A 24,299-nucleotide genomic window follows, 5' to 3' on the forward strand; every position below is an offset into this window, starting at 1 on the left:
TGAAACATGGGCCTCCTGGCGAGGCTGCGGAAGGAATGGTTCATCATCGGGATAGTGCTGGTCATCTTATCGGCCAAACTGCAGCCAAGCTTCGGCGTCAAAGGAGGTCAGTCAGCCGGAGTTTAGTCACTTTGCATTAAGTATTAACCATCACTAACATGTAATGTTGTCAGTACACATATGTTGAAGGTGATCCAGCTGTGCAACAACCAACAGATGTTGTGTTATATTAACTAGCAGGAGTTGCCACTTTTTGCATGTTGGTGCCAGACTTGGAGCAGAGTTTCACCTCTTTATCTTTACTGTTTGCTTCTGGTCACACATGGCTTCACAGACAGAGACCTGACATCGTAAAATAAAATGTTTGGACCCACTGAAAAGATCGACATGAGTGTATTTAATTAGCGGGAACTTTACTTTTAATAATCACCAACTTTCAGACTTTGGTTTAACTCTGTTTCGCGCTTTGCGACCCAGGACGGAAAATGTGGGAGTTACAAAAAAAATCATTAAAATGTTGAGTTTCTACTTATATACGTGTTAGTTTGTGGACATTATATATGCCGAAGTAAATTTTGAATCTTGGTGATTACGTTCAGATGTAAATTAATGGTTTAATTAATACGCATGTTTGTCAAAAGGTGATGTTACTGTGAATTTAAGGATTTTTTAAACGGAGTTCCGTTTTTCGCATATAGGAGAGAAAGTGGAGCTAATAGGCTTCCTCTGTTAGAGTGTGTGTGTGTGTGTGTGTGTGTGTTTCCTCCCTCTCTGCCTCCCTGCCTTACCTGGCTCTGTAGTGACACGTTGCATTCAGCAGAAATGTCAACACACACACACACACACACACACACACACACACCCACACACATATCAGATCATGGTGTCTTTTGGGGACATTACATAGACTGACATTCATTTCCTGGAGGCTTACCCTAACCCTAACCATAACCACTGACCCAAAAATCAGCTTTTCCCAAGTGGGGACGTTGCTTTTGTCCCCACTTGGACAAGCTGTCCCCTATGAACTGGTCCTCAGTCTGAAATTTGTCCCCAAAAGTAGCCTATGACAGTCTACCCACACACACACACCCACACACACACACACACACACACACACACACACACACACACCCCCCTCTCAGTTGGGTGTCACTTCACATCTTCAGTGTGTCTGCAGGTCATAAAAAGCATTGATTTAGGCTTCAGTCTCAGAATATTTCATCTTATTCTCAAAATATCGTAATTTTTTTTTCTCATAATTTAAACTAGTTTTTCCTCAAAATATCTTGACTTTTTTTTTTTGTAAATTTTTGACTTTATTCTCAAAATATTCTGTCAACGTTTTGTCTTGTAACTTCCCAGCCTGCCGCTGGAAAAAGTCAGTAATGTCAGTTATAAAATGTTTTTAATTTTAACAAAACTTGCTGAAAAATGTTCTGTTGTTTCAGTCTTCTGAATTTAAATAAATTAGTTATTTTTTAAGTAATTAATCTATCCATCCAGTCTTTTTCTGCTGCTTATCCATGATTAATGAGTCATTAGTTATATTTAGGGGAATGACTGTTATATCCTGCCAGGCTAATTGTCAGGTAATTGAAAAAAGTGAAATTAATTTAAATAAACTGACATTTATTTCACATTGCACTTGGTTAATAACCCGAGACCTTATTATCTTTAATTGTTTTTATTGAAATTTTTCATGAATTAAATTGTATTCTGTGTATTAAAAATGTCTTTTAAAAGTCTTAAATTTTACTCATATTTAATCTATGCAGTGGATTTTATCAGGTGTGACCCATCAGAAACGGCCACAGGTGATTTGGGACCACATCTTGAGAAACTCTGATGTCATGAGTGGAAGTTGTAATAAAGATAAAAAGAGTTTATCTCAGTTGTAATTTCACTTGTTATCACCTTACATGATAAGTGTAATCTGTGAGGCGTTCAGGGACGGCAGCGTCACCTTTAGATCAGCTCCTGTGCTGCTACTGTCAGTTGCTGCCTTCAGGTGCGGCTCGTAAACTCCTGTATCAAAGAGCAGGAGTTGCAGTCGAACAGATCCTGTAAGAGAAATTAAGACTACAGCTAATGATTATTTTCATTATTGATTAATCGGCTCATTATTTTCTCTTGAAAATCTTGAAGAATGTCTGTTAAATAAAATATTCTGGTATCTTTTGAAAAATAGAAATTACAGGATTTAGTTGGTTTGTTTTAAACCATAATTTTACACAATAGGATGAGTTTATTTTACTAGAGCTGGTGTCAAATGTCTTGTTCAAAGACCAAATGATAAATCGATTTAACTGAGAAAATAATCAGCAGATTAATCAATAAAGAAAGTAATCATTAGTTGCACATTGAATCTACATCACTCATTTGGCAGATAAAAGCTGACAAACTGTTCTCACCTGTTTATTACAATTAAAGTCTCGCAATATTACAAACTTTTTTTCTCAAAAATATTTGAATTTTTTATGTTAATTTTTTACTTTACCCCCAAAATGTCATAATGTTTTTCTTGTAAAATTACAAACTTTTTTATCAAAATATTCAGACTTTTTTTGGTACATTTTCGACTTTAGTTTCAAAAAATTTTGTCTTTATACTTGAAATATCAACTCTTTTCTCAAAATATTCTGATTTTTTTTTCTTCTTTTTTTGTTTTTGTTTGGATTTTTTTGGTAAAATTTTTTTACTCTCCAACTTTGTTCTAAAAAAACCAACTTTTTTCCTTTTATATTGCAGTTTTTTCTCAACATATTTTGACTTTGTTTTAGATTTTTGACTATGTTCTTAAAATATGTCTTTTCTTTTTTTATATTACGACTTTTTTTCTCAAAATATTCAATATTTTTTGTCAATTTTAGTCTCAAACTTTTGCAGCTTTACTCCAGAAATATCTTCTTGGAGTTTTTTTTTTTCTTGAGATATTTCAACTTTTCTTTCAAAACATTTAGAATTTATTCTCAAAATCTCAGATGATTTTTTAACAGTGTGATGCAGCAGTTTGATGTTGTAAACCAGGAGATGAGTAATAACTTATGTGTCATACAGGCTTCAGTTGAACTGGTGACCTGATGTTGTATTAACATGTAGTCGGTGCTTGATGATGACGGTTACCATGGTCACCACTGTAAATACGTCTGTCTGTCTCTCTCAGGTCCATTGAAGCCAGAGATCACGGTCGCGTACGTCGCCGTCTCGCTCATCTTCTTCAACAGCGGCCTTTCACTGAAAACAGAGGTAAGAAAGCCTGAAGCAGAGTCAGCAGAGCGTCTGAAAAACTTCATATATCAGAGTGACGGACGCAGCTGCTGGTTGGAGAAGATTAATGTGAGTAATGAAAGTCTGTTTCCTGTGTGTTTCTGCAGGAGTTGACCAGCGCTTTGCTTCACGTTCGGCTTCATCTGTTTGTTCAGTCGTTCACACTGATCTTCTTCCCGCTGGCCGTGTGGCTGCTGCTCAAAGTGCTCGCACTGACCGCCATCGACCAATGGCTGCTCAGAGGGTAGGAAGACTCTGTGTGTGTGTGTGTGTGTGTGTGTTAATGTGTGTGAATGCCGTCCTTTATTCGAGTCCCTGCCTGACTGTACCTGAAGGCCGAGTTATGAACGGACACAAAGACTCATTCACTGCTGCTACAGGCGATGCAGTGTGCGTCTGAAAAGAGACAAATTCATGTTAAACTCAAATAATTGTGTCATTGAAAGCAGCACAAACTTTTACTCACTGCAGCTTCGTCTCTTATGGTTTAATGACGCTCCAAACCACACGGAGGCGCTTTGAAATCAAAGAATAAGAAACAGGAGGAACCATGAGGAGTGTTTTCCTTTCAGCTAACGAGCCTGTTAGCTTATATACCTGACCTGGAAATCAATCGAGGTCCGCCAACATTGAGGATGTTCCGATCAAATTCCCAGGAAAGGCGTAGTGGCATCATGGAGTATTGCAACTCCTGGATTTATCACGTGATGCACACTGACCCAAAACGCATGTTTCCTACATACACAATTATTGGAAAAGAAGCAGCTTTAAATGGTGAATAAACTTTACTGAGCGTCACAACCCCCGAAATTACTGTTTTCATCATCAGAATTTGAACCATTTGGTTTAATAACGTTTGGAAAGTCTAGAGGAGCCGTATGATTAAATTATTTTATCCCATTCGTGTGCGAGGAGCCAACAGGAAGTCAGCTGCCGGTTCGGTTAGCGAAGGTTCTGGACGTGCACGCTCTCAACGGGCTAGAGATGGAGACTAGTTAGCATGATGTGTTCGCCCAAAAACACAGAAGCATGTGGAAACATCTGGGTACATTTAATGGTCGGAAGCATGAATAATTATTTCATTCATAGAACAACAAGACTGCTAGCATGAGGCTTTATTTACTTACTTTTACTTTGAGCTAAATGCTAACATGTGGATGTTTAGCAGCTATAATGTTGATCAAGTTAGAATCCTAACATTTACTAATTAGCACTAAACACAAAGTTCAGTTGAGGCTGATGTGAAGGTCTTAGCTTCGCAGGTTTTGGTTGTAAACATCCAACAAACGTATCAAAGAAATTATGACGTAGCGATGGCGCCAGATGAAACGTCAGGTCACCAAAGGGATTGAAACTCATCTTCAGGGGAAGATGAATGTGTGAACCAACTTTGACAACAATGTATCCAGTAGTTGTTGAGACATTTCATTAAAAACAACAAATGTCGACCTCGTGGTGACGCTAGAGATAAAGTCAGAGGAAGGAGGATTCGTCCTCTGGAGACAATGAATCTCTGCACAAGATTTAATGACGGTTCATCTAATAGTTGTTGAGAAGTTTCAGTTTGGACCAAAGTGGTCGACTGACTGATGATTTTGTCAACTTTTTCTTCATCAGCCAAAGATGTTTTTTCTTTTCTTGGCTCGTTCAGGTAAAACGAGGTTGAAATATTAAACTAAAAGGCTCCTGGATGACAGTCGTGGTTATTATTAATCATCTTGAACCTGAAGAGTTTCAGACTCACTGTAGCTGCAGTCTAACAAACTAATTATAGGTTTTATTTGGAATATTAAAACCTGATCTTATTGCTTTCTAACATCTGTTCTTTCATAATTGGTCTTATAGTGTGTGTGTGTGTGTGTGTGTGTGTCAGCTCCAGACTCTGACCTCTGACCTCTGAAGGAAGGAGGCAGAATAAGGACAGTTAGGGGAAAGAAAAAGTCTTTTCTCATCATCCTCCTCTTCATCTTTATCCTGTTGTTGTGGTTGCCTAGGTTACAGACGGTGGGCTGCATGCCGCCTCCAGTCTCCTCTGCTGTTATTCTCACCAAAGCTGTCGGAGGCAACGAGGTAACACACACACACACACACACACACACACACACACGTTAGCAGTTTGTTTCCTCCAGTGTTTGACAAATCATGTAAAGTAATAAACAGTATATTGGTGTGTTGTTGTCATGGTGACTGACTGTGTGTGTGTTTCTAGGCTGCTGCCATCTTCAACTCAGCATTTGGAAGCTTCCTGGTAAGATGTTCATGTGTGGTTCAGATTTTGGACAGTGAGCATGTTGAGTCCAGGTTGAGACGTGGTTTTAGGGAATCTATATGTGTAGAATATATAATGAAGCTGGACTTTTCCGGGCTTCTGGGCTCTGCGGGGAGTCGAACCTGTAACTGTGTCTTTGTGTCCTGCAGGGAATCGTAGTGACTCCAGTGCTGCTGCTGCTGTTTGTAAGTCAGACCTGCTGAGCTTTTTTTTTTTTACACTGAATACACATAAACTGTGACACCACGTTCATAAATATACCTTACCTGCCTCGACACAGTTAGCTGTAGACTAGCTGGTGAACATAGTGGAGCGTTTAGCTGCTAAACAGGCAGATATTTCCCTCAGGAGCTGGTGGAGACCAAAAACAGAGCTAAAAGAGAGTGAATATTGGACTTATGTTCACCAGGTGGACAGAAACACGACTCTAAACTAGCTTTTAGAGCTTTTCTACTGATGAGAGCTGTGAGATTGAACCAAAACAGTAAAGTTGTGGACTATAAAACCAAAACAATGAACTGAAAGAGACTAAAACGCTGAAGGGACCTGCAGGTGGTGATAATCTCTGTGGATTCATCACTACAAGCAACATCTTTCACATTCATTGTCATTTCTCACACTGTTAATATAAAAATATTTATTAATGCAGCTTTAATTTACATTAATACAAATCAAACTGAGCTCAAAGTACTTTATACACTAAAGCTGAATATTAATCATATTTATTACAAATTGAATGTTTAGTCTGCTGCATCGTCTTCTGACGGTTCTCTGGTTATATGTAACTGCAGATAAATACATATAAATATATATGATGAGTGTTTGGTTCTCCTCCTCTTCCTCCTCCAGCTTGGCTCTTCCTCCTCCGTTCCCTTCACCTCCATCTTCTCTCAGCTCTTCATGACGGTTGTGGTGCCTCTGATCCTGGGTCAGGTAGGACTCTGTGTGTTTGTGTGTGTGTGTGTGTGTGTGTGTGAAATGTTTAAATGTGTCTGAATACATTGAAAGCTGTCGTGTCCGTCCGTGCGCGCAGGTGTGTCGAGGTTTCCTCAGGGAGTATCTGGAGCGGAGAAAGCCTCCGTTCGGCGCCATCAGCAGCGCCGTCCTCCTCATGATCATCTACACCACCTTCTGTGACACCTTCAGTAACCCCAACATCGAGCTGGACCCCACAAGCCTGCTGCTGGTCGTCCTCATCAGTCAGTACACTGTTTTTATTTGTCTCTATGGAAGTAAATTAATGCCACGCAAGTTAAAAAACAAACAAACGATATTTTAATTAAGTGGAGAAGTTTTAGAAAAAGCTGAATTCAACTGAAAGAAGGTTGTGAAGAACATCCAAAAACACATTTTTAAGTTTAGTTCAACTTCCAGTACAAACACAAAGCAGTGAAACTGGTTTTGTACCTGAAAGACTTGAAAGACTAAATAGTTGATTATAATCAGGCCAACCAGTTACTGACACAAAAAACTTCCCAGTCACAAAACTTTAAAGAGGGAAATAATTTAAAATAATAATTTAAAATATAAATATAACTTTAAAATTTAACTTTAGGGCTCCAACTAACGTAATCTGTCAAATATATATAAAATATAAAAGTCTCCTTTTGTCTACAAACCCAAAGATATTCAGTTTATTCACATTTAAGAGGCTGAAATCAGAGAATTTGGACGTTTTTTCTTAAAAATATGACAAAGGATTAATTGATTATCAGAATAGTAATAAAGATAAATTAGAAGATAAATAATTTTCACATATTACGAGATTCTTCTTCATATTAAACAGAAAGTTATAACTGTTGGATTTAATTCCAACAACATTATTACAGGTTTGATACTAATGTAATAAATTCATTGATCCAGTTAAATCAGTTTAACATGACGGGTAATAAAAATAAATAAAACTTTATGATTTTAGTTGAATATTAAAGTGAAATCTTTCTCTCTCTGCAGTTTTCTCCATCCAGCTCAGCTTCATGCTGCTCACGTTTGCCTTTTCTACCAGGTGAGTCTCCTCTTCTTCTTCCTCTGTTATTCCCTCCTCCTCCTCCTCCTCCTCCTCCTCCTCTTCCTCGCTTTCTTTCTATCAGTTTCACATTTTTACTTACAAGTCTCAGCTGTCAGGCAAGTGTAGCGTATCAGCCTGAATATAAAACCACTCCTGCTTTTCCAACACCTGTTATTTGTGAAAAATACTTTTCCTTTTTCAAACTGTCTTTTTATCTTTTTAATTTTCTTCCTCTGCGGCAGAAAAAACACGTTAAACGAGCTTCAGAAACTCCTGCAGGTTAAACAAAACTTGCAACGTTAAGTCTACAAAACAATCATCTAGACCTCAAATCAAAAACACCTCCCACTTTTTCAAATGTAATTTCCTGACCCGACATCATCCTGTGGTCGTCCAAGACCGGGAAGATCGTTATGACAGAAGTTACCGTGCCAACGAGAGGAAGAGAGCCAAGTACGACACCTTGATGGCCGACTGCCGACAACACGGCTGGTTCCCAGTCGAGGTGGGACGTCGAGGTTTTCCGGCTCAGTCTGTACGGCGGAAGTTTATCTCTCCAGGGGTGACAGGCTGAACGCGGAGAACAGTAGTGCAGAAGATCTCGGCGGCTGCAGAGCGAGCATCCTGTTGGGTGCAGGATGAGGAGAGAGAGCTGATCCGAGCGATGGGGTCGAAACACTAGAGAACAGATGGCCTCGACCCGGGATGTCGGTGGTTTAACATACTGCAGAATATTCAGGCCAATATGTTAGAAAGCAACGTTGGAATTACATTAAATATGAATTACATGTTGCAGTAAAATCAAAACATCTTCTTTCCTCTCAGCTGCAACATATTTCTTCATTTTTATCCACCAAATGTCTTTTTTTTAATAACTTTTAATCGATAAAAGCAAAAACTGCCTCAAGTTCATCATACTGGGAATAAAAATATTTAGATAGAAACTTCCAGTATCAGTATGAAGGAAGAGTGGAAAACAAAAGTGTCTGATATTTAGATTAAAGGACGAGTTCACTGGTTTTCACAACAGTCAACAGTGTCCACATGAACAGTGAAAGAGGTTTTCCTCGCTGTAATCATTCCTCCTGTTCATACTGGATATTAAAAGATCCTTCAAATGTGTTTTTAATGGAAGTGATGGAGGCCAAAATCCACAGTGTGTCCACACAGTCATTTAAAAGTTGATGTGAAGCTTCTATTCAGCTTCATCAGTCTGAGTTAGTCATATCAAGTGGATATCTGACACATTTACAGTCTTTTTAACATCAAATTCCCTCTTTGTGTTTCCTCGGACAGTGTTTCCCTGTTGAGCTGCAGGTGGAAGTATAGTAACAAAAAGAGGAACTTTGGCACTAAAAAGACTGTAATGTTGAAAGATATCTACTTGATTTGACTCATTTGGACGCTGAAGCTTCATATTAGCTTCAGATAAACTTTTAAATACATTTTGGCTTCTGACTGTTGTTTTAAGACAGATTTGAGACATTGTGAACTCGTCCTTTAAGAAGTATAAAGATGGCAGCATTTAAACAGATCTCAAGGTTATCTGTAGGCACAGTAAGAGGTCAGAGGTCACAGCACTCAGACAGTAGATGGAGCAGAGTGTCTGAGGATGGATGACGTTAAATGCTGAACAGATTTTAAAGCTCTGTGAGGCGGATTTGTGATTTTTTTGGGCGTTCGAATTCAGATTTACATGACTCGTAACTTCCTGTTTGTCTCTGCAGGTCGGGCTCAGGATTCAGCCCTGCGGACACAGTCGCCATCGTGTTCTGCTCTACACACAAGTCACTCACTCTGGGTACGCACACACACACACACACACACACACATTGGATTTGTGTGATAAGTAAAATTTAAGATACAGAAACAAACTGTATGTTAAAGTGGAGCTGCATCAGAGTTTGTTTCCAGCTGTTCTATGTGTAAAAGGTTAGTATAAAGCTATATAAACTGCCTTAAGTGATGTCACTTGAGTCAGCGTCGGTTGTGGCTGAAGACTACAGGTTTTAAAATTATAAACATCTGGAGGTGTAGAGTTAGAAAGAATAAACTGGATTTGAATATCTGCCAGTTTTAAGTATAAAAAAAGTATAAAAATATCTTCTTCTTCCTCCTTCCAGGTATCCCCATGTTGAAGATCGTGTTTGAAGGCTACGAGCATCTCTCTCTGATCTCGGTCCCTCTGTTGATCTATCACCCGGCTCAGATCCTGCTCGGCTCCGTCCTCGTGCCGACCATCCGCAGCTGGATGACCAGCCGGCAGAAGGTACGATACAGACTCACGTTCACGTCCTGCAGACTCAACCGAACCTTCGCTTAACTTCAAACCAAGTCTTCATCTGGAAATGTTATTATCAACGTTATGGGGATTTGATTTTTGTCCCCACAACAGGAATAATACCTGGTTCACACACTTCTAAATTCAATTATATAATCGAATTGTAAAGAAAAAAACAAAAAAAACAGACAGATAGACAGAAGTCACTTTCATTGATTAAGAATTAAATGTCCGTCAAACTGAAACAAGCGAATAATTCAACAACCGTGTGATGATGATGATGATGATTGCGGAGAGTTCACACGTTTGGAAACACCAGTATGAATATTACCAAACCTTTATAAAAAATGAGGCTATCGAACATTATATCAATGATGAATCATTGATTTGATCTCAGTCTGAGAGAGCACCAATCACAGCGCAGAGAGAGAGAGACGGTGTTTAAATGAAGTTTTAAGGTATAAGACATTATTTTATTTGTTTACTTTGTGAAGTTTAGGTATGTAGATGTTTTAAAAGACATGTTTACATTGAGATAAATATACAAGTAGTTATGTCTTTCGTTAATGAGCAAAAATAGATAATCGAATGGTGTTTTTTAAATTTTTTTTAGAAGTAACTGAACGTCATTTTTTGCCAGTTTTGACAGGCCTGACACACACACACACTCAGGTTTGATCTGATCCGGTTTGAGGCCTCATTCCAACATTAATCTCTTCACCTTGTTCTCCTCTACAGTCTAGTCTGTTGTTGCGATAGGGCCGCATGCCAACACTGCTGCCCCGAGTGAGTAACTGACTCCAGAAAACGGACTCTTATTTAATTGATTTAATTAATAAAAAAAGTTACCTGTAATTCTTCTTTTTGCCTTTTATAATCTGAGCGGGGGATCTGATGTGATCATGTGATCTTGTGACGGTGGGTCCAGCAGGCTCCTCTCCCTCGATGCTGATGAGGGTTTTAAAAACGAGCCTCCCTCCTGCTGGACTCACTGCTGCAAACTCACCAGCTTCACTTTGATTCAGCACCAGTAGGGTTTTACTGGTTTAATGGTGGAGGGTGTGATGATGATGACAATCACTTCAAATGAAATCTTCTGTATATTATAATGTTGAAAACTACGTTATTGTAGCTTCTGTTCAGTCAAACTGTTGGATTTAATAATTTTGACAGATATGATTGGGGCTGAAGCAATTAATCGAGCAGTTGATCGATTTAATCAATAATTTTAGTAATAATCGAATAATCCTTTAAGTCATTTATTAATAAATGAAAACGATTTGCTGGTTCCATCTTCTCAAATATGATAAAATGTATTATATCATTCTAAACTAATTATTTCCTTTGTGTTTTGGACTTTTGATTTAAAAAAAAAAAACAGAAAACAGGCGTTTGAAGACGTCACTTTGGGCTCCAGGAAACTGTCAGCGACTATTTTCTAACATTTTAAAGGACTAAATGATTAATTGATCAATCAAGAACATAATGTTTAGGTGCAGCCCTTAAAAAGACAATTACATCTGATTGACAAGAGCCGTGACACTGTTTACATAAAAGTTGGTAAACTCTTCAAGTAAAGGCGTGGACTGCCCGTCCACCTCAAGGTGTAATTATCAGTCTTTACAGCTTGTGTACCTGGTGTGGAAGTTAGTATGCACACAGACTATCTCAGTGGGCTGTATCTGTAATAAACTAAATATATCAGCCAGGCTCTGCTTCCTTGTCTGAAGCGCCTCCACATGGTTAAATTTGGTATTGCAGCAGAAATGTGTTACCTGGTTTCAGAACAGGGCTGCAACTAACAATTACTTTATTTAATGATTTAATCTGAAGTATATTTTTCTGATTAACCCATAAGAACCCATTTCTCCTTAAAGGAAAATTATGGGGAATATAAAACAGACCAAATGGACCACAAGGAATTCTACCTTCAGTGTCAAAGATCTGTAATGTAACATATATTTAATTTCCCAAACTTGTTTTATATCAGTTTGTTCAAGAAATGTGGTCAGAACAGGTTAAATATGATACAGGACGTCTTATTAAAGCATCAGAATTGTTAAATGGGTTGAAACCTACCTTTAGTAACAAAAAACAAGCTTTTTAAAATTAGCTAGTTCTGTCACATTTGCTGACCAGGCACACTGCCGCCATCATGGAAGTGATGTCATGGGTACACAGATTCACACATTGTCACATGACTGCACCAGGATGTTCAGTAGATGTCACTTAGGGGACTTCATGAGTTAAAATCAAGGATAAAAGCTGTATAAGGAATTTTTCCAGAACATTGAAAGGGTTGGTGACACCTGTGTCACCATGGGTTCTTATGGGTTAATTGTTTTAGACTATGAAATGTCAAAAAGTTGTCTTTACAGTTAATCAAGGCTCAGAGTGACGTCTTCAGATGTTTTGTTTTGTCCGACCAACAGTCCAAAACCCAAAGACATTCAGTTTAAAATGCTATATGACAAAAGAAAAGCAGCAAATCCTCACATATTAGATTATCAGAAGTGAGGGTGAAAAAATCATATAAATAATCATTAAACAAAAAGAATGAATTTTAATATGGTTTAAAGTGATATTTATATGAAAATATCTCATTTGAAATAATGTCATATTGTAATTGAAAGACCACAGTTGTGGAACATGAACAAAAGTGGTATTTGGACCCATAAAATGCTTCATAAATTTTATTAAATCACATTATTTAGTGATTATTCTTTATGTCAAGATGTGTAATAACACTGTATATATTTATCATATGTACACCCATATGTAGTCATTTTGCAAGATTTTGAGTGTAAATTATACAGACTTCTTTCTTATTTTTCGAGTTTTAATATACCAAATTTGATAAAATCACTACAATAACCATCTCAATCAATTCCTTATGCCAAAATTATATAGAAAAATGGGGTCATTTGTCTCTGTATGATGTCTTGTTCAAAAGTTATGTCAATTTTCAATTTCCGCCAGAAATCCAAGATGGCCGCCAAACGGACCCATGGGACAATATTTTGGGAACATGAAAATATGTTTACTAGACACCTTGAGGATTACAAAAAGTTAGAAAGATATATCAGTGGTTTGCATGGGGACCCCCCCCTTCCTACTAGACTATATGAGAAGCTGGAACCAGAATTTGGTGACTGCAACTAATAATCAGTTATCAAAATGGTTGTTGATCATTTTTCTGTCAATCGATTAATATTTCAGCTCCATTTTTCTTCATCCTTTACCTCGATTACAGAACTGTGCTTCTCTTTTTTGTCACATATAAGATATAAAGATACTACAGAAAGCCAACAGTAACCTCGCTGAAGAGTCCTCGCTGCACGATTTAGATGAAAAATTTGTGATTGTTTTACTTTTGACAGCAATTTAATTAATTCCAGTGTGGACAGAAGATACAGCACATGTTCAAACTTTCACCCTACATGCTGATGGTGGTGGATTCAATGACCAGACTTCTGTTTATTGTTCTGAATCTCTCACTCTGCTTCTTTACTTTCATTCTCTCTGTCCAGGCGGTGAAACTAACAGCCCTGCAGCCCATCTGACGAGGATGAAATGAGTGTTTTTGGTGTGTGAGTGTGTGTGTGTTTGCTGTGATACAAAACGGACTAAGGCGGAGGGATACAGCAGCCTTTACGTGCCTTATTACAACCAACCAACAGAGACCTCAGCGTGGCGGAGGGCACGAGGATCACCAGTCGCCTCAATATTCTCCGTTTCTACGACAACAACAAAAAATTAACTCTCCTATTTCCATCACATATATATTCTTTTATATTTAAAAGAAGAAAAAGTACATGTTTTATTTTTATATGGAGTACCCCAAAAAATCCTGCAAAATGAAGGACAGCTGTTTTCAAACAGATGTGAAAAACAGCACCTGCCAGCAGGAACAGGAAGGATGGAGTTACTGGGACCATTCTTTTTTTTTATTTTTCTTGCTATTTTCTACTTTTTTTCTACTCTATCTCTCCTCTAGCTTTCACTGCCAAGACAAATGTGGACGTTTGTTACATTTATGTTCTTGATAGATCAAACTAATGCTGGATTATCTGACATTTAATATACAGTATAACGAGGTCAAACTTGGCTGTTTTTTTTGTTTTGTTTTTTTTGACGCTTTCTGAAATAACTTTTTTTTATCTGAAATGACGTTTGTGGGGATGATGTTGAGTTGATGAATGATTTATCCAAATGATGAAGGTAAAACATGATTACTGAGACAGTCTCTTTTCCTGCCTTATTCACACAGTTACTTCATCTGTTTTAATTTGTTTGTCTTAATCAAATTCCTTATATTCTGATCAAGTATGTGATCCATATATCAATGACTTGGACCAATAAGGAGGCACAATGAGGGTTCCTAACATTCAGATTTCATCCTGCACAGAAAAAAGCAGAAAATCTAATTTAAATAGTTAAAAACTACAAATAATATTTTTGAAAAATGATGATGCCAAATGTACAAATGTGAATTTGTAAATTTTTATGAAGATGGTGACTCATTCTAAGTGTAACTGACTGATATGGTCCTGTTGCCATATGTCAGTTTGATATTTTCATATAGATCATTGACCAAAATCTTGCAAGGGGACGTATTCTGCACATTTCCAGGTCTATATTTATATCTCGAGGCTCTACTGGAATATCTTTGCATGATTTACAGTTTAAAAAACTCCTTATTTATCTTGTACTGGCTCTTTATGCAGCCCCTCAGTTCAGCCTCTGTCTGAAACAGGCCGTTTTAGCTCCTGTCTCGTGAAGGCCCGCCTCCTGATGAGTTCATTGGCCAGCTTCAGGAAGCTTCCTCCAACTCCAGAGGCTACGTAAACAAAGAGTAGTTGTCAGGTTTCACTTCTTTTTCTTGTTCTTTACTCAAAGTGGCAACTTCTCAAATACATCTGTACATGTTTGAGCCCGAATCCTATCTGAAATGTGACAGTGGACAACGGCAACAACCGTCAGCAACAAAGATTACAGGACAGACTGCCATTTATGGACATGCAGCTTGTCAGGAAAGTTTAAAAAAAAAAAACAAAACTTTGCAAATGAAGCATTAAGAGCAGGTTTTGTCTTTCAGGAAGCATTTTTATATGCATTGTTACATACCATCCAACATCATAACAGGATATAAATGACAGAAAAACACAAAAAGCATGACATATCCCCTTCAAATTCAGCACAAAAAATAAAAACACAAATGGAAAACATTCAATATAAGGGCATGTCTTTGCTTAGCCTTACTCCCTTGTGGAGGTTAACATGAATTCTGATTTCCAAACCTTCTTATTGACATTTTTGAGGGCCTTCATGTTACATTAGGGCTCAACCCCCAGCAGACATATTGGAGGTTCTCATTTCTGTGAACTGCTGATTGGGTTTCTGTCGTAGTAAGTTGTGTAAGGATATAACTGCGATGCTATACTGCCCAGATGTTGAGCTTTGGTCATCTGACAAAAGCTGATCATATATGGGGGAATTCTAACCCTTGTGTCTGCTTTAAAGATTAATGGGAATGTCCTTCTTGATGTTTCTCCAACTGTCCACTGATTCCTGGTCATGTGACTGTGACACCTTCCAAGTCGATGTTGTGACCAAAGTTCCTCACTTAGGTCACATTGACTCTGAGATGTGGTTGAAAGCTAAGACAAAAAGTAGATGGTTTCACTAGCTTCTTGTCAAAGTCAAGAATTAATCTCTATGTTTGTTACCGTCAGTGTCTTTGCCATTGTGGTGTGGTGTCCTGACCAACCGGTAGGAGTCACTGGCGCCGCAGGATTCAGTTGTCTTCATTTGGTACCAAGTTTGAGATACTTCTTCTGAGAATTGAACTTTTGTATTTTGTATTTTTGTAGCTGTGGATGATGATGTTTGGTCCTGCACCACCTGTGGACCATAGAGCTGTTTTGCTTTTCCTTGGTGGTCCCTTGCTGGGAATCAGGGAGTAGTCCCACCCCCTTATAGGTAGATCTTGAACATTTAATGATGAGGATGTTTTTAAACCTGCCCTGTTCAGTCCGGTTGAGTCGGACTCTGGCTTGTTTTCCGCCTTGGTGCGATTTGTTTGGGCAGATCTGAACAGCAATTGTACTCAGTCGCAGACCAAAACAACTGTAACAAGACCCTTTGAGGAAGTGGTCTGGCTACAAACAAAATCTGGAGCAGTTTGTTTGTGATGGGAACATGATCCGACCCAACTAAACGGTTCCCATAGCCAGGAGCTATGGGGGCCTTATGTCCTGGCTGGGAGCATGCTGGGATGCAGATGAGCAAAATCAGCAGTTGCTAGCAGCTAGCTGGAGAATGATTTGTAGTCCGACATGGACTAACAATAAAGTACATTGCATTTTTTTATATTTGGCAGATTTTTTGGCATTTTGGTTCACTCTTTCTGTCTCAATGTGAAAATTAAATAAACCAAACTGATTTGAATGAGAGCAAACAAACATAGGTTTGAAAACACCTTAAAACCATTGTAACTCCAGGTTCTCTGAAAAACATGAAGAGGACCAGTTGAGTGCCCTGCTAGCTGCGCATGAGAAACAAAAACCAATGTCTTGACTTAAAATGAATGCATCCTTCAAACCTGACATATCAGAGTGTACATTTTGACAGCGAATGTTACTGAAGGGATCAACGGACACAATGCGCAGTTTCAGCTCTATACTGCCTCTTTTAGTAGAGATTTACACATCACAAACTGTCAGACTGTTTCTCCATGATGGAGTCATGGAGCCACTGATGTCTCACAGCACAAATGTCATTTCATTGGTCATCATGTTGCTCTGTCCAGTAACAGTTTACAGTCAGAAATTGTCTGTTCACAGTTAAATTGTTTTACCAGTCATGTGTTTTCAGAAGAAAGATGAAGAGGATTTATGTGGGTTTGTTATTCTACTTGTTTATAGAAAAGCATAAGAAAATAAACCTACAAACTGTGAAAACTGTGGTTTTTTTCTTGCATTATACTGTCACATTTTGAGCAGGTAAGTAGTGTAATGGCAGGGTATTTAAACCTGCTACAAAGGTACTACTTTACTGTACTTCACTCGGTTTCCACACACCAAAAGCCATAAGCAAAGCATCCCTCAGTAGACTGCTTCTTGGGTTTTTCGGAACTCAGAGCAGCTTGTTTTTTTTTAAATTTCTAATAATTGTATAATGAATGTAAGGTTAGCCTTTTCCCCAAATTTGTGTAAGCAATGAGAAAAATAGTCTTTTCCTCAAAGGAAAGATTAAATGTTTATAGAGTATACATACAGACAGGTGACAAATTAAAGGAAAAACCGGTACAGGTCTGAATGCTTGACCTCTACAGTGATGGGATCTGGTGGCACTTATGCTTTGGGGGGCATTTTGCTTGCATGGTTTGGGTCCACTTGCCCACTTAGAGGGTAGGGTCACTGCTAATCAATACAAAGTTGTTCTGAGTGATCACCTTTATCCTATGATGAAACTTTTCGATCCTGATGAGAGTGGTCTCTTCCAGGATGTCAATGTCCCAATTCACAGAACACGAGGGGTCACTGAATGGTTTGCTGAGTATGAAAATGATGTGAATCATATGCCATGGCCTTCACAGTCACCAGATCTCAACCCAAATGAACACCTATGGGAGATTTAGGGCCAACGTGACAGCACTCTCCACAACCATCATCAAAACACTACATGAGGGAAGAACAGTGTTCATCTCTCCAGAAGAGTTCCAGAAACTTAAAGAATTATTGTCAAGGCACATTGAAACTGTTCTGGCAGCACATGGTGGCCCAAAACTTAATAAGACGCTAATGTTGGTTTTTCCATTAATTTGTCACCCGTCTGCATACATGTGTATTGGATGGTGAACTTTTAAATTATGATGCGCTGTTAATCCTGCACAGTACATACTAGAGAAAAGCAGCATGAGCACCATTATATTGTATTCTTTCATGCACCCACAAGAGATTACAGTGCTTTAAATTTGTTTTTCATTCTTTCTCCTGTAGTCTTAACAGCCGTGTACCTAATGAGCACTCCTCTATATCACATTAAGACAACTTTCCTCCTCAGGGCCGGTTTGGATATATAAACTTTGGTATAAAAAAGACCAAATTAGAAAAAAAACCTCCAAATGCAAAAGGAAGTGTTGGCAGCTCAATAATTTCACTGACCCAACTTTTTTTCGACAGATGGCTCCTCTGTCACTTTATTTGGATGAAGCAATAGCAAAACAAGCCTGTGGAAGTCCTGCCAACACACCCTGGAGACCTCTTCTAACACACAACCAGACCCAGGTGATTTGAAAGAACTAAGAAACAAGCACTGCCATCCATGAAGCCACATACTGCAGGAGCTAAAATAAAGAAATACACAATGCATAATACTTAAAATATACTTTATTTTTAAGTGCATCCATATGACTCAACATAACAATTTACCAAAGAAAAGACATTAGTAACAGTAGTTGGAGATACACTTGATGAAATCTGCTTAATGAATAAACTTGGATTTGAACAGACCAGATTAATGTTTCTATGTGTTCTTCTGAGGTAAAGAGTATACTATATATATGTGTGTGTGTGTGTGTGTGTGTGTGTGTGTGTGCATATGTATATGTGTGTGTGTGTGTGTGTGTATATATATATATATTGAAATAATTGAATTATCCCATAGAGCTGGACTCGCCAGCCCTTGTGTCACTATTCTGTGTGAGTGTGTGTTTATGCATTTTCTATCCATCTTTGTGATGCAAAAACATACAAAAAGTGCCCACCAAATGAAATGGTGTATGTCATCCTAGCCTTGTATTTACATGTCCTACTTTCTATCAAGAGGCAGATTATAGTTTTAGTTGTCTAAACATGTTGGAGGCAGAAATCCCTAGAGGCAAAAATAGTTAGCCAAGAACAATTTCTTGAGCACCATTTGGTAAACTTGAGAAGGAAAAATAAAACTGTAGTTATTCATGGAAACAGGATTAAAACTCCTAAAATCTACAAATGGTCCCTGCAGGTTCCACTGATTATTACACTTTAAAAGTGGCTGAAACAAACAACATACTACCAGTTTTGACATTATTGGTAGTGGGGCCAAAAGTATAAAATTCTGTCGCAAAGTTGATATTTTGGCCCAAGGGTGGCACATGTCAAAAACTCATGGAGCCAAAATAAGAAAAGGTTTATCTGCCTGAGAGCATGAATGTGCTCAGTAGATTTCACTGCAGTATAGCATAACATTTGTACAAGTATGAGTTTGGCCTTATGGTGGTGTTAGACTAAATGGGCACCAAAAATGGTTCATCTTCTGGGGATCATGAATATGCACAGCAAATATCAAGGAAATCTGTAGGGTAGTTTTTGAGATACTTTGTCAGGCACCAAAGAGTTACCTGGGTGTGTTGCTAAACAAAAGGGGAGGGGTCCTCTGGAAACCCTGGCAAACTGGACTGTAGTTGTCCATCTTGCATCTTGAATCTTGAATCAATCAATCTTGCTCTTAACTGCATTGACCATCATTGAGCATCGTTACTGCACCCAAAATATGTAACAATGACCTTGTTTCATTTATTCATGAGCATTGTTTTCATGATTTTAGAATACTGTAAAATAGCTTAGCTAAGAAGATAATTGGAAAGGCATGCTAGGCTAACTAGCTATCAATAACCGAGGTTACTTTGTGTATTTATGCTATGTTTTACAATTAGTAATAGAATGCTATACTTCATAATATCAACTTGTTTCGCTAATGTCTTGTATTTTCTCTTTGACTCAGTTAGCCTTAAGCAGTAGATTATTTCTGCCCTCACAGCAGCTCTGACTTCAAGAAATATTTTGGTTAAGTATCTTAAACTTAAATCTGTTTATATGTATTTCAGTCTCCAGGTGCTGCTAGAATATCATACTCTGCCAGAAGCACAAAACTGTTCTCTCTGATTCTCCGCACTCTGACCAAATCTCCACACTCCTGGACATGGATCAGCCCTCTCTCTCCTGTTCCATACTCTCTCTCCCTGTCATTCAGTGTCACCTCTGTCCGTTTGCCACAGGTCTGATGGTACACGTACCTTATCCCAACCACCAGCACCATGCCCAGGCCAGCTGAGCAGCCCAGCAGCATGCCCACCTCCCAGGTACTGTGTCTAGGGATAATGTCTGGATACTTCCCTTCTTTGTCTGGAGTTCTAGAGGGATTGGAGGGACGTTTAGGGTTGGTATCACTCTCGGGAGGGTTTGGTTTTAATTCATGTCCAGCATTTAGTACAAGGTTTGGATGGGGTACAGGGTTTGGGTGAACCACTGAACTTGGTGTTGGTGGGTTGAGGTTGGGCTCAGGGTCAGATGATGCAATGGGGTTCTGGATTAGCAACCTCTGACCTAAAGTGAGTTTCTGGGAGGGAAAAGGCAATGAAGAGGATGTAAAGGGGTTGTAGAGAGAGCGACGGGGAGCTGGAGAGGGTCCTGGGTGAGGGGAGGTAGACTGCGAGGGTATGAAAGAAGAAGAGGTGGCGGATGAGATGAAAGAAGATGAGGAACCCAGTGAGAGGGAAGATGTTGAGTTAGAAGTAGAGGTAGGTGAGGAAGAAGGAGGAGGTGAAGGGGGAGAATAAGTAGAAGAAAGTGAAGAGGTTGATGAGGCAATGGAGAGGGAGGATGAGGAGGAGAGGAATGGGAAGATGTTGGAAGAAGAGGGTGAGGAAAATGTGGTGGATTGGGGAGATTCAAAAGGAGAAGATGTAGATACAGGGACTGGGGAAAAGAGGGAAGCTGATGATGGATAGTTGGAGGAGCTAGAGGAAGGTATTGAAGAGGAGGTAAAGGAGGATGGCCTGGGGGAAGCAGAGGAAGGATGGGCAGGGGGAGAATGAGGAGGAATAGATATCGGGGAAGGAGAGGGAAGAGCAGAAAGCACTGGAGCTGTTTTTGGTTGGTTTCTCATGGAGGAGGAAGAGGAATGGGTGAGTAATTTTGACCTGAAAGTTGGACGTATGGATACCAGGGTTGAATCTCCAGAAGGATAAAGGGGAGTGGTAGAGCTAATGGAAGAGAAAGGCAAAGTATGGGTGGAAGAAGAGGCTGAAGAGTGAAGGTTAGTCAGATGAGTAGGCTTGGGAGAAGAAGCAGTGCCTGAGGGAACAGAGGCAAAGATTGGGCTGGTGGTTTTTATCATCGTTTGTGACTGAACATCTTTGACCTCTATACCCTCATCTGGTGTGAAGGTTGCATCAAACCTTGATGTGAAGAGCAGAAGATTAAACAATTTAGGAGTAAATGGGGGTTGAGATTGCTTCCACCCAAAGGTATGTGCCTGTGATGCACCAGTTTGGGGATGGAACTGGGACCACGGTTTGGGGGAGATACTTGAAGCCACAAGTGGGATGTCAGAATGGGTATGATCTGTTTGAAGAAAGCTAGCTCGGCCCGGAATTTGAGCTGGGTTATTTTGTGGCAGGGCTTGAGTTTGAGTTTGAGTGCTGCTCAGAGTTCCAGGAGTTTGTCGCTGAGGTTGAGGTGGACTGGTTTGTCTTAGTCTACTTTTGGGGGCAAACGGACTATTTTCTGGCTGAGGTTTGGGTAAATCACTTGCAGGCTGGTGGTGGGATGTGATATTCAGGACTTTGTTGGGTAGTTTGTTAGGTAGGGCCTGAGTGAGAGATGAAGTTGTGTGGGACTGGAGAAAGGACTGATAGGTAGGAGATTTGGATGGGAGAATGGAGTTTGGAGAAGAGGTTTGGGGCTGGGAAACTGTCTTAGGTGAAGATGTTTGAGAGAAGAGAAAGGTCTTAAATGTACCAGTTTGGGAATTGAGAAGAGGTTTGGATGGAGAAGTTTGAACCTGAAGAAAAGGCTTGGGTGAAGAAATTTGGGACTGAAATAAAGGTTTGATGTAAGGATTTGGGGACTGGGGGCTAGACTGGCTACTCATTCCATATTTGATTAGACTAACTTGGGATTTAGATAGACTAGTCATCCAGAGCTGCAAAGAACTGCTTTGGGTCTCAAACCTTACAAAACTAGTTTGGTCCTGGATTGGTCTTGTTGGATTCTGAGATGTTGGCATTGAAGGTTTTATATTGTGGAAGATTTGATTGCTTGAAGGTATAGATGTGGTGGTTTTGGGGTTTGATGTTATGTCCCTTGTTTCAGGATTGGTGGACAGTTTTAAATCCTGCAAATTAATCTTTGCCTCTTTTCTTTTCATCTTACTACCCTTCAGAGGAGGGAGGGGAGTAAAGAAGCGTGGCAAGGAAGGAGGACTGGTTGACTTTTGCACTGAGATGTTTGCCAATAGAGTGGAAGTTGCTTTTACCTCTTTAGCCTCATCTGATGAGAAAGAGGCTGTGAATGGAAGGTGGGTGGATGAGAAAAAAGAGCTCTTGGGGTCTTTGGTATGAGTAACAAGGTTTCCTGTGTTAGTGCCTGCCTCTTCAGTCACACCTGAAAGGGATCCTGAAGTTACATAGATGTCAGTCTCACTGCTTTCAGTAGAATTTTGAAGAGACCCTAAAGTAACAGAGATGTTCCTTTTGTTGATGGCCTGATTTGTCAGGTGATTAACTGCAAGGGATGCTAAAGTTGCAGAGCTGTTCATCTCCAAGATTGAACGAGTGACTTCTGTTGGTGTTTCCAGAGATTTGTAGCTTTGTGTTCCACTGCTTGTTGTCGTAGGGGGTTGTAAGGTAGTAGGAGGGTTAGCTATCTCGTTGCCAGTTTGTTTGAATGATACTCTATGTGTTCTGAGAGCTGCAAGAGAGGAAGATGAGAGAAGAGAAGGTATTAGTTAGGATGAAGTGTGGATAGAGGGACAGAAAGTTAGGCATTTCAGGATGCCTAGTTTGTGTTTGGCTTTGGCCTGGAGTTCCTTTTTTTTACTTATAAATAATCACAAATCATAAATAAATCATCAACAACTTACAAGCTGATTGAATACCTGGCGGAGCAGTAACTTTATCCTCCTGCACTGCAAAAATTGAACTCCCTTCATCCACCCCTGTGATGTTACTTTCACTCCAAGGACTACGACTCCCATCACGCACCACTGCAGACTCAATACCTGCCCAGTACACAAAGTAGGACTGCACCACTGTGATGCTGGAAGGACAAAGAAGTTTGTGTTTTGATAAAAAAAATTATGCAATTGTCCAAAAAGATATGTACATAATAAACCGATTGTCCAATAAATATTTGATTGCTAGATAGTGGTGATTTCCAACCCTTAACTTGTACTAATGATAAGCCCATACTTACTAGAACCGTATGTCTCCCATCGGTGTATCAGGAGCCCTCCACACAAACGAGAGGTTTCTCTTTGGCTGTTTGTCAGAGTGTGTGAGGGTGTCACCCTCCGAGAGGCAGCGCAGGCTGTGAGTGCCGGGGGGAGTGAGGGTCCAGGAGCCACCCACCAGTACTGGTCCCACTCTCATAGATTTTACCCCAGCTCCAACTCCAGCTCTGGCCCTGGCCTTTACCCCGGCCCCAGCTCCAGCCTCCCTTGTACCCTCCATACTGCGAGCCTGGAGCAGGAAGCCCATGAAGTCCCGAGAGCTGCGAACAGTTACTGAGGGCAGAGATATGAATGGAAACAAATAAAACCACTCAAAATCCAGGCAAAATTAACGTGAATTAAGCTCAACACAATAAAAAATAAAATAAGTTTTTATTTATTTTATTTTTTTCTTCTACCACTAACTTTCCACACAGGTTATTTTTACTTGATATGTACCTGAATGAAACCTAGAAGTTAGTTAATCGAGCTGTGAGTTAATTAACAGATATTTAGTACACGTGACAAACTGTCTTGGCAGGCAGAAGTTCGTTAGCCCTTAGTAAATTAATTAATAGTTAGTTATTGCTTGTGACCAACTGTGTTGACAAGTGTAAGTTAGTCTTTAGTTGTTTAAACAATGACTTAACAGTTAAAATTACTATCTGTTACTAGTTGTCACAGCAAGTAAGTTGGTCATTAATTGGTTAGTTAATTACTACCTGTGACTAACTGCCCCGGTAGGTACGAAGAGGCGGACGTGCGCAGAGTGACGTGGCTGCGCTGCGGGTCCTGGGGTTGAGCGCGGATGTGACCGGGAGTCATTTCCTGACAGGAGGCGTGGTTGGCACCACGGGAGAACGACAGGGTGGATGGAGCCAGCGACAATAAGACGACACCCACCCCAAAACAATGGAGGGAGGACTTCATCTATACACACACATAAACACACACACACACACACACACACACACACACATATATTTTCTGTTGCAATTTAATCAAAGCAAAGACAGACAGTAGACGCAATTCACATGACATTTTCCTTAAGTGAGAAAATTTAGTCTGAATACTTGAAAGACTGCTTAGAAAAATGTGATTTCTACCATTTAAAATAAAATCTGACTGCTGGCATGAAGATTGAGGACATTTTATGTTATTTGGAAATTGATATTTGTATTTTAAAAAAAACAATTTGTCAGACTTTTACTTTT

At 39.4% G+C, this 24,299-nt stretch overlaps 2 protein-coding genes across 3 annotated transcripts; one reads left to right on the top strand and one right to left on the bottom strand.

Annotated features, from left to right (window-relative positions):
- Positions 1-6: 6 nt before the first annotated feature.
- Positions 7-14,067, top strand: slc10a7 (solute carrier family 10 member 7). Of its 2 annotated transcripts, XM_042401828.1 has the most exons (13): positions 7-106; positions 3,167-3,249; positions 3,378-3,514; positions 5,265-5,340; positions 5,480-5,518; positions 5,689-5,724; positions 6,389-6,472; positions 6,573-6,738; positions 7,493-7,544; positions 9,275-9,348; positions 9,671-9,816; positions 10,567-10,614; positions 13,359-14,067. In XM_042401828.1, exons 1-12 carry the CDS (start codon positions 7-9, stop codon positions 10,585-10,587), a joined length of 1,014 nt encoding a protein of 337 aa, XP_042257762.1. In that variant the 3' UTR covers positions 10,588-10,614; positions 13,359-14,067. The 2 variants fall into 2 exon arrangements, with proteins under 2 accessions (XP_042257762.1, XP_042257761.1); XM_042401827.1 differs by lacking the exon at positions 10,567-10,614.
- A 5,404-nt stretch (positions 14,068-19,471) lies between these two features.
- LOC121889982 (reelin domain-containing protein 1-like) lies at positions 19,472-24,015 on the bottom strand. Its single transcript, XM_042402230.1, has 4 exons — positions 23,808-24,015; positions 23,070-23,379; positions 22,753-22,913; positions 19,472-20,948 (listed from the first exon to the last, which is right to left on the bottom strand). Exons 1-4 carry the CDS (start codon positions 24,013-24,015, stop codon positions 19,696-19,698), a joined length of 1,932 nt encoding a protein of 643 aa, XP_042258164.1. The 3' UTR covers positions 19,472-19,695.
- Between the last annotated feature and the right edge of the window lie 284 nt (positions 24,016-24,299).

Source organism: Thunnus maccoyii, chromosome 22 (genome assembly GCF_910596095.1).
Source record: "Thunnus maccoyii chromosome 22, fThuMac1.1, whole genome shotgun sequence".
NCBI lineage: Eukaryota > Metazoa > Chordata > Actinopteri > Scombriformes > Scombridae > Thunnus > Thunnus maccoyii.